Source organism: Rhinichthys klamathensis, unplaced genomic scaffold, assembly GCF_029890125.1.
Source record: "Rhinichthys klamathensis goyatoka isolate OS25496 unplaced genomic scaffold, OSU_Roscu_1.1 h1tg000318l_1, whole genome shotgun sequence".
Classification (NCBI taxonomy): Eukaryota; Metazoa; Chordata; class Actinopteri; order Cypriniformes; family Leuciscidae; genus Rhinichthys; species Rhinichthys klamathensis.
This window is the reverse complement of record NW_026606834.1, coordinates 707,501-717,983: the sequence shown is the minus strand read 5'-3', so window position 1 is coordinate 717,983 and position 10,483 is coordinate 707,501. Positions and strand designations below refer to the sequence as shown.

The window sequence follows — 10,483 nt, the reverse complement described above, 5'->3', positions numbered from 1 at the left end:
ATTGGTTCTTGCAGAAGCTCAAACGTGCTGCGTAACACGAGAATGAACCTCATTGGTTCTTGCAGAAGCTCAAACGTGATGCGTAACACGAGAATGAACCTCATTGGTTCTTGCTGAAGCTCAAACGTGCTGCGTAACACGAGAATGATCCTCATTGGTTCTTGCTGAAGCTCAAACGTGCTGCGTAACACGAGAATGAACCTTATTGGTTCTTGCAGAAGCTCAAACGTGATGCGTAACACGAGAATGATCCTCATTGGTTCCTGCTGAAGCTCAAACGTGCTGCGTAACACGAGAATGATCCTCATTGGTTCTTGCTGAAGCTCAAACGTGATGCGTAACACGAGAATGATCCTCATTGGTACTTGCTGAAGCTCAAACGTGCTGCGTAACACGAGAATGAACCTTATTGGTTCCTGCTGAAGCTCAAACGTGATGCGTAACACGAGAATGATCCTCATTGGTTCTTGCTGAAGCTCAAACGTGATGCGTAACACGAGAATGAACCTCATTGGTTCTTGCTGAAGCTCAAACGTGATGCGTAACACGAGAATGAACCTTATTGGTTCCTGCTAAAGCTCAAATGTGATGCGCAACACGAGAATGAACCTCATTGGTTCTTGCAGAAGCTCAAACATGATGCGTAACACGAGAATGAACCTCATTGGTTCTTGCTGAAGCTCAAACGTGATGCGTAACACGAGAATGAACCTTATTGGTTCCTGCTAAAGCTCAAATGTGATGCGTAACACGAGAATGATCCTCATTGGTTCCTGCTGAAGCTCAAACGTGCTGCGTAACACGAGAATGATCCTCATTGGTTCTTGCTGAAGCTCAAACGTGATGCGTAACACGAGAATGATCCTCATTGGTTCTTGCTGAAGCTCAAACGTGCTGCGTAACACGAGAATGAACCTTATTGGTTCCTGCTGAAGCTCAAACGTGATGCGTAACACGAGAATGATCCTCATTGGTTCTTGCTGAAGCTCAAACGTGATGCGTAACACGAGAATGAACCTCATTGGTTCTTGCTGAAGCTCAAACGTGATGCGTAACACGAGAATGAACCTTATTGGTTCCTGCTAAAGCTCAAATGTGATGCGCAACACGAGAATGAACCTCATTGGTTCTTGCAGAAGCTCAAACATGATGCGTAACACGAGAATGAACCTCATTGGTTCTTGCTGAAGCTCAAACGTGATGCGTAACACGAGAATGAACCTTATTGGTTCCTGCTAAAGCTCAAATGTGATGCGCAACACGAGAATGAACCTCATTGGTTCTTGCAGAAGCTCAAACATGATGCGCAACACGAGAATGAACCTTATTGGTTCTTGCTGAAGCTCAAACGTGCTGCGTAACACGAGAATGAACCTCATTGGTTCTTGCAGAAGCTCAAACGTGATGCGTAACACGAGAATGAACCTCATTGGTTCTTGCAGAAGCTCAAACGTGATGCGTAACACGAGAATGAACCTCATTGGTTCTTGCAGAAGCTCAAACGTGATGCGTAACACGAGAATGAACCTCATTGGTTCTTGCAGAAGCTCAAACGTGCTGCGTAACACGAGAATGAACCTCATTGGTTCTTGCAGAAGCTCAAACGTGATGCGTAACACGAGAATGAACCTCATTGGTTCTTGCAGAAGCTCAAACGTGATGCGTAACACGAGAATGAACCTCATTGGTTCTTGCAGAAGCTCAAACGTGATGCGTAACACGAGAATGAACCTCATTGGTTCTTGCAGAAGCTCAAACGTGCTGCGTAACACGAGAATGAACCTCATTGGTTCTTGCAGAAGCTCAAACGTGATGCGTAACACGAGAATGAACCTCATTGGTTCTTGCTGAAGCTCAAACGTGATGCGTAACACGAGAATGAACCTCATTGGTTCTTGCTGAAGCTCAAACGTGCTGCGTAACACGAGAATGATCCTCATTGGTTCTTGCTGAAGCTCAAACGTGCTGCGTAACACGAGAATGAACCTTATTGGTTCTTGCAGAAGCTCAAACGTGATGCGTAACACGAGAATGATCCTCATTGGTTCTTGCAGAAGCTCAAACGTGATGCGTAACACGAGAATGAACCTCATTGGTTCTTGCAGAAGCTCAAACGTGCTGCGTAACACGAGAATGATCCTCATTGGTTCTTGCAGAAGCTCAAACGTGATGCGTAACACGAGAATGAACCTCATTGGTTCTTGCAGAAGCTCAAACGTGCTGCGTAACACGAGAATGAACCTCATTGGTTCTTGCAGAAGCTCAAACGTGATGCGTAACACGAGAATGAACCTCATTGGTTCTTGCTGAAGCTCAAACGTGATGCGTAACACGAGAATGAACCTCATTGGTTCTTGCTGAAGCTCAAACGTGCTGCGTAACACGAGAATGATCCTCATTGGTTCTTGCTGAAGCTCAAACGTGCTGCGTAACACGAGAATGAACCTTATTGGTTCTTGCAGAAGCTCAAACGTGATGCGTAACACGAGAATGATCCTCATTGGTTCCTGCTGAAGCTCAAACGTGCTGCGTAACACGAGAATGATCCTCATTGGTTCTTGCTGAAGCTCAAACGTGATGCGTAACACGAGAATGATCCTCATTGGTTCTTGCTGAAGCTCAAACGTGCTGCGTAACACGAGAATGAACCTTATTGGTTCCTGCTGAAGCTCAAACGTGATGCGTAACACGAGAATGATCCTCATTGGTTCTTGCTGAAGCTCAAACGTGATGCGTAACACGAGAATGAACCTTATTGGTTCCTGCTAAAGCTCAAATGTGATGCGCAACACGAGAATGAACCTCATTGGTTCTTGCAGAAGCTCAAACATGATGCGTAACACGAGAATGAACCTCATTGGTTCTTGCAGAAGCCCAAACGTGCTGCGTAACACGAGAATGAACCTCATTGGTTCTTGCTGAAGCTCAAACATGACAACCGATGTTTGAGTTGATATAATGATGGAATGACTTGAGATGAGTAGGCTATTTAATGACAGAATTTCCAGTTTTGACTGAACAATCCCTTTAAATCATTTACGTAATGCCACAAAAAAGAAATGCCGATTGCTATCACATACTTAGGGTGTTGCAATGCGGTAGCAACGTTGCTATGAGTTGTTAGGGCGTTGCTAAGTGCCCAGATATGGCTCTCTAGTCCCTCCTTCAACGTGATTTTATTTTTCAGCTGTTTTCTGGTCGAGCAGGTGAAATGCTGCGTCTGATCAGTAAAACCGCAGTGTGATTTGAGGAATCTGGAGCACCAACGCAAATCAAATCAAGTTCATTCGACAGTTTTGCAGGCAAACAGCCCTTATGATGACGCGCTTTTGAACCTCGCGCTTGATAGCGCGTGCGTGCATGACCTCACTATTCATCACAGCTGTGTGTGTGTGTGTGTGAGAGAGAGAGAGAGAGAGAGAGAGAGAGAGTGAGAGAGTGAGAGAGAGACCGAGGAGCAGCAGCAGCAGACGCGCTCGCTCGCGCTTCCCAGCGCTCGGTCGGTATGTCTCAACGCGTTCTCCGTGCATTAATATAATATAACCACATGCAGGCTAACTTGATCCGCGTCAACGACAGCGTTGCGCACTGCATGCAAACATGGACGAGTCGTCTCTGCTGGATCTGCTGGAGTGTTCGGTGTGTCTGGAGCGCCTGGACACGAGCGCTAAAGTCCTGCCTTGTCAGCACACCTTCTGCCGCCGCTGCCTCGAGAACATCGTGAGCTCCAGACACGAGCTGCGCTGCCCGGAGTGCCGCATCCTAGTGGACTCCGCGGTCGACGATCTACCGGCCAATATTCTGCTGGTCCGCTTACTGGACGGGATTAAACAGCGCCCAAAGAACGGGGGAGGGAGGACGGGGCTCGCGGGATGCGCGGCCGGAGTATCGGCGTCTCCCCCGGGCACAACTGTGCGGGACCTGCCCGTCTCCACACGCAACTCCCCGGTCAAGGTTTGTGCGGTTCTGATCGATCTGTGCTGTGCTGTTGATGATGAGTGAAGCGCACGTGCTGTTGCAGGTCGAGTGTTTGTTTCCCAGAAGCTTCAGTACTTGGATTGAGAAACTACACTGTGCAAAATTATTTTTTTTAAATGAAACCAAGGTTAAGGAGTTCCTTAAGAAATGACACGGGGAATAGATACAGTGCACGCGCAGCTCCCGGTCAAGGGTTGTGCGGTTCTGATTGATTCGTGTTGTGCTGTTGATGACATGGGGAATTGTGGAAACACTGGTATTTTTGTAACGCGTTTGTTGTTGTTGTTTTATATGTTGGGTGTGTTTTAAAAATTGGACCCTGAGTCTGTAATAAAGTTTTGATTTGATTGATTAATTGATCGATTGATTGAAGCGCATGTGCTGTTTCAGGTCGAGTGTTTGTTTGCCAGAAGCTTCTGTATACTTGGATTGAGTAACTACACTGTAAAATATGATTTTCTAAATGAAACCAAGGTTATTGGAGCTCCTAAAGAAAATACATGGTGAATGTAGATACAGTGCAAGTATAATATGTGTAACTGCATGTTGCTATAGATACATGCAGGTGTTTTCTATCGTTTGCACGCGCGGCTCCCCGTCCAGGTTTGTGTGGTTCTGATTGGTTCGTGCTGTGATGTAGATGTATGGCGATGAGATGAGAAATTGTGGAAACTGGAAAAATGATTTTCTAAATGAAGTTCTAAATAAAACCAAGGTTATTGGAGCACCTTAAGAAAACACATGTGCAAGTATGATGTAGCTGTTGCTATACAGGTGTTTTCAATCTTTTTAGATGCAATGGACCCCTAAATATGATCATACTCATGATGTCAGTCAGGGACACCCATCCTAAAATTGAAAAGAAAGCTATCTTTTATAAACACCACATTTATACATTAATATTATGGATCTAAAATGAGTTTCTATTAAGTATTATTATTATTTTCCACTCACTACAGTAATTTACTGTTAAATTTATTTGTTTAATTTTAATCAAATTATTTATTTTTAATAAATGCATCAGTTAATATTTATTTATTCTAGTCAATATTTACAATATAATATAATATAAAGTTTATAATATTGCTTTTTACATTTTATTTATTTTAGTCAATAGGCCTATTTTTTTCTTCTAATATAAAATATATATTTATAAATGTATACATTTATTTTTAATACATTTATTTATTAATATTAATCATTATTATTTTTATTTATTTTTATCATATTTTTACTAATTTATTTGACTTTTTATTAATTTAATTATTTTTTTTACAGTTTTTCCTGTCATTTCCTTGCAGACCCTAGTTTGAAAAAATTCTGCATATAGTCCAAATAGCACAGCAAACTTCTTTTGCCTTTCATATCTTTGCGTTATGTAATAAATATTGCGCGGGATTTCTGCGGAAGTCTTCATCTGTCAGCGAGTTTGGTGACGTCACAAGAGTTGATTTGCTCTCTGCTCCGTCTCAGATCTGAGATCAGAGATGCTCCTCGGTGTTGTGCTGGATCTGCTGATAGAGACACTGCATGAAGCATGAGCTGTGTCTTAATGTAAACTAGAAATATGAACTGATATGAGCTCCAGCGCTGCTGCAGTTATTAATGTGTGTGTCAGAAGTGTTGCTGCTGCTCTTACACACGTGACGAACCACTCGACAGTTTGAGCACTTCACTGAATTCATTTTCATTATCAGATATTTTAATCTAAAGGCTTTTGCTTAGATGCTTGAAATTAGTTTTGTACACAATTATGGGGGTTTAAAGTTTGTATATGACTATAATATGGATTATTGTTTTTTCCTTGTAATGAATCAAGTGCGCATGTTCCTCCAATAGTTAAAATCCTCCTATGTTAAAGTGTGATCAGTGGTAAATTAATGAGTAAATTATCATGGGATGATTTAGGGGCCATTTATGCGACACTGCTTTCAACTTTTTATGTGTTTTGTTGTTCCTAGACAGCGGCGTCTTGTGGCCTGAAAACACGAACTAATGAAAACGGGATTCAAAGTGCAAGTTTTTGAAAACGATATCGTCATCGTCGTCTCCGTGTAAACTACAAAAACTCGAATTTGTGAAACCGGTGACGTCATGCACGTGTGTATTACGTGTTCATTCTACAGACGTGTAGTGTTTCTTTACACAGTGACATCGCCACCTACTGGCCTGACAGCAGAACAGCGCTTCTGATCGCTGAAGGAAAACGCATGTTTTTAGTCCATCGTTGTTGTGTAAACGTACCCTAAAACACTATTTATGGAGGAAGAGGCTGTGAAAATGTATTTAATATAATATATAAATACTTTGGCAAAATTTGAATTAAATAAAAAAATATTTAATTGCACAATTATTGCTGTTATCCTACATAATTGTGATTAGATTCGAATGACCATGATTAGACGATTAATCAATAATTGTGACAGGCCTACTTTTAAATGCATAAATGCATAAATGTAAATATCTATATTCCATAGTGCCGTGATTGAACTATTAATGTATAATGTGGAAAGCAGTCATAATAAAGAATAAGCAGACGTGTCGGTTACACTTTATTTTAAGGTGTCAGTGTTAAGCACTGAGTAATGTTAATTAACTACATGTATTTACTCAAATGTTTGGTTTAGGGTAAATTGCATGTAATTATTCATAATTTATAGCATAGAAACGACACGATGATGTTATTGGTGAACTGCGATCGGCTGTTGCTATAGTAGCAGGATGTTTTCTATGGTAAAACGTTTCTTTGAGATGCTCTGCCATTGTTGTCTTGGTCTATTGTTGTGCTGGTGTGTGTTGAAGCGGTCAAACACACACATCAGTCCCACAGGAGCGGCGCAGTGTGAGCTGATGTCTCTCACAGGTCAGAGGACAGACTCTGCTGACGCTGCGAGTGTGTGTGTGTGTGTGTGTGACTCTCAGAAAATAGCTTCTAAGTCGGGGGAAGATTGGCTGAATTCATTTAAACATGGCAACATATGTTACACTGATCTGAGAGTATTGGTAGCTGAAAGCATCGCCAAATGATCTAAAATACAATGATGCAATGAGTTTATTATGTTATGAATGGCAGGTGCAGATTCCACGTTGATGAAAAGCAATGCAAAGTGTGTTTCGTGGCTTCATGGATGGTCAATGAGACACTGCCATTATAAACCCGTATTGATCGTCCTCATGTTTTGCAGAGAGAAGCTGTGGCCACACACACACTGAAGTATTCACCACAAACGGCTATTAGACACACAATTAGGTGAAGAATTGATGTGCTAAGAACTTCTCATAAAATTTGCATGAAATATTAACCCTGTAAAGCTACTGTATCGTATTCCTAAGGCCTTTTAATGATCAACATGATCAAAACGTTTCGGAAAAACCTGTTGCACACAATCTATAACATGCTTTTAATACGTCCACTGTGAAATCTGTTTTTGTCAAGTATACGCGTAAGAATAACTTTGATATTATTAGTAAAATTCAACTGTCTGAGAATCAAGGTTTACTTGATTATCAGACATCATTTATTATAAATATTATGAGTTTCAAATATGATCATCAGGCTTTTGAGGAAGGTTTATTTGTTCATATCTCAATCATCATTGTATTGCATTGCTTTGTTTTAAAACTACAGAGCTTTGATCATAAAACTAAGTGTTTAAATATCATACTAAGACATTATTGGCAGATGTATACTGATATTTATATGCATGTACTGTTATAAAGATCTCATTGATTACAAGCTATCAGAACTTTTCGTCCATATAAATATCAGCATCTGCACTAAATCGCACATGTTTTGCTCTGAATGGTATTATAATGCATTATAACTGTGGTTACAATAATTCATTAGATCATGCATTATAAGGTGCACAATAAATGCATTCAAAAAACGTTTATAATGCATTGTTTATATGATGTATACTGTTCACTCACTGGGGTTTAAAGCAAATAGCAGACAGAGGAGAAATGGTGTAAAATACTGTTATTGTAAAATCATGCATTAGGGGTTTCAAAAGCATAAAAACCATGTTAAATGCAAGTCATCTGTTGGTAAAGCCCTTCATCTCGTTCTGACTCATATTTCTGTATCGATCTGATCTTACAATCAAATATCCCATAGAAATGTTGCCTGCAATAACTCTTCTGGCGTTGATAATTAAACTAGGCACAGACTCTCAGTCTCTGATGATGACTCGTGTGCTTTATTTGTAAGAATAAGATGTTTTCATGAGGTGGACTGAACATACAGGTGTCTATCGCATGTTCTCGATGTATTGTTCTGGATAGAGTGAGATGAGCTGGTTTTGTGTCATCGCTGGAACATTCCTTCATTCATCACTACAGCCGATGTCTCACACACACACACACACACACACACTGAATCCGCTGACCCGCTGAGAGATGTCTTTATTGTTGCTCGGCTGAACAGCGGGACCAAATCTCATGTATTTCTGCTTGATTTTTGCCTGTGTCCGCTCCGCTTTCCCACCACACACACACACACACACACATTAACACACATCTGCGCATGCCAGGACAGCTCATGCTGCTAGGAACTTCCAAATGACGGCTGTACATTTGTGTTTTGTTGGTAAAAACAAATGTATTAAATTATTTATATTAATATGCATATTTTTTATTTCAATAATATTTATGAATTAATTATTTATTTATTTTAATTTTTTTTATTTGTTTTAATTAATCTTTAATTACATTTTTTTTCTGATTGCTTAAGCACATTTTTTTGTAACTAATAGCTATTTTTGCAAAACTCTACACACAAATAAGAAAACCTTTCACCCAATTATCAAAACATTGTAGTTCTCTTGCAAAAGCGAACACAGCTAGATTAAATCTTCACACCTTCGTAAAAATGGTGTTTTCGTATATCAAACAGTAAACACAAGCCATCATCTATTAAGCACACAATGTGCCAACTACACACTGATGGTATGAATACAAAACACATCTGGCTTTTGCTTTCTCTGTGTACAGATGTCAATTTGAGGTCATACTTTTGTCATAGTGTCATGTAAACATACAAGGATCCAAACTTCAAGTATTGGTGTTTATTCACACTCATCAAAACCAAGACAAAGTCAGAACACAAAATAGTAATTTCACACAAAAAAAACCCAATCATCCTACATCATGTCGTCTTTCTGGGTCCGGCCACAAAATTTCGTCCACATCGCATGCGATATCCTCCAGTCCAAGGCACCGGGGAAAAGATCTCCTTGAATGCCGTATCCAGGCCTGACATGATGCCTGGTCAATATCTCCACATGCCTCCTCCATTGCCTGTAAAAGGGCTACCTGTTGATGAGGATGACGGTCGTACACTTTCCAGCGCCAGGCAGAGAAGAACTCCTCGATGGGATTTAAGAATGGAGAGTATGGAGGGAGGTTGAGTGCCATGAAGAATGGGTGATCTGTAAACCAGTTGCGGACCAAAGCAGCCCTATGGAAACTAACATTGTCCCATATGATGACATATCGGGTATGCTCTGGTCTCTGAACAGTGAGCATGTCATGTAAGGTCTCCAGGAATGCTATAATGTGTGCAGTGTTGTATGGGCCTCTTCCTCCAACTTCTTCAACTCCACGTCCTCTCCCTCGGCCTCCTCGTCCTCTTCCTCCAACTTCTTCAACTCCACGCCCTCTTCCTCCAACTTCTTCAACTCCACACCCTCTCCCTCGGCCTCCTCGTCCTCTTCCTCCAACTTCTTCAACTCCACGTCCTCTCCCTCGGCCTCCTCGTCCTCTTCCTCCAGCTTCTTCAACTCCACGTCCTCTTCCTCCAACCTCTTCAACTCCACGTCCTCTCCCTCGGCCTCCTCGTCCTCTTCCTCCAACTTCTTTAACTCCACGCCCTCTTCCTCCAACTTCTTCAACTCCACGTCTTCTCCCTCGGCCTCCTCGTCCTCTTCCTCCAACTTCTTCACCTCCACGTCCTCTTCCTCCAACTTCAACTCCACGTCTTCTCCCTCGGCCTCCTCGTCCTCTTCCTCCAACTTCTTCAACTCCACGTCTTCTCCCTCGGCCTCCTCGTCCTCTTCCTCCAACTTCTTCACCTCCACGTCCTCTTCCTCCAACTTCAACTCCACGTCTTCTCCCTCGGCCTCCTCGTCCTCTTCCTCCAACTTCTTCAACTCCACGTCTTCTCCCTCGGCCTCCTCGTCCTCTTCCTCCAACTTCTTCAACTCCACACCCTCTCCCTCGGCCTCCTCGTCCTCTTCCTCCAACTTCTTCAACTCCACGTCCTCTCCCTCGGCCTCCTCGTCCTCTTCCTCCAACTTCTTCAACTCCACGCCCTCTTCCTCCAACTTCTTCAACTCCACGTCTTCTCCCTCGGCCTCCTCGTCCTCTTCCTCCAACTTCTTCAACTCCACGTCCTCTCCCTCGGCCTCCTCGTCCTCTTCCTCCAACTTCTTCAACTCCACGCCCTCTTCCTCCAACTTCTTCAACTCCACACCCTCTCCCTCGGCCTCCTCGTCCTCTTCCTCCA

The 10,483-nt window shown here is 42.1% G+C and overlaps 1 protein-coding gene across 1 annotated transcript in view; it reads left to right on the top strand.

The window, feature by feature from the left end:
* The first annotated feature begins 3,437 nt into the window (after window positions 1-3,437).
* The window catches only part of LOC130105372 (E3 ubiquitin-protein ligase SH3RF3-like), a 149,480-nt gene continuing 142,434 nt past the window's right edge, over window positions 3,438-10,483 (top strand). The window contains exon 1 of the mRNA XM_056271357.1: window positions 3,438-3,954. Within this exon, the coding sequence (XP_056127332.1) occupies window positions 3,601-3,954 (354 nt within the window). The 5' untranslated portion in view covers window positions 3,438-3,600. The remainder of the gene's footprint in view (window positions 3,955-10,483) is intronic.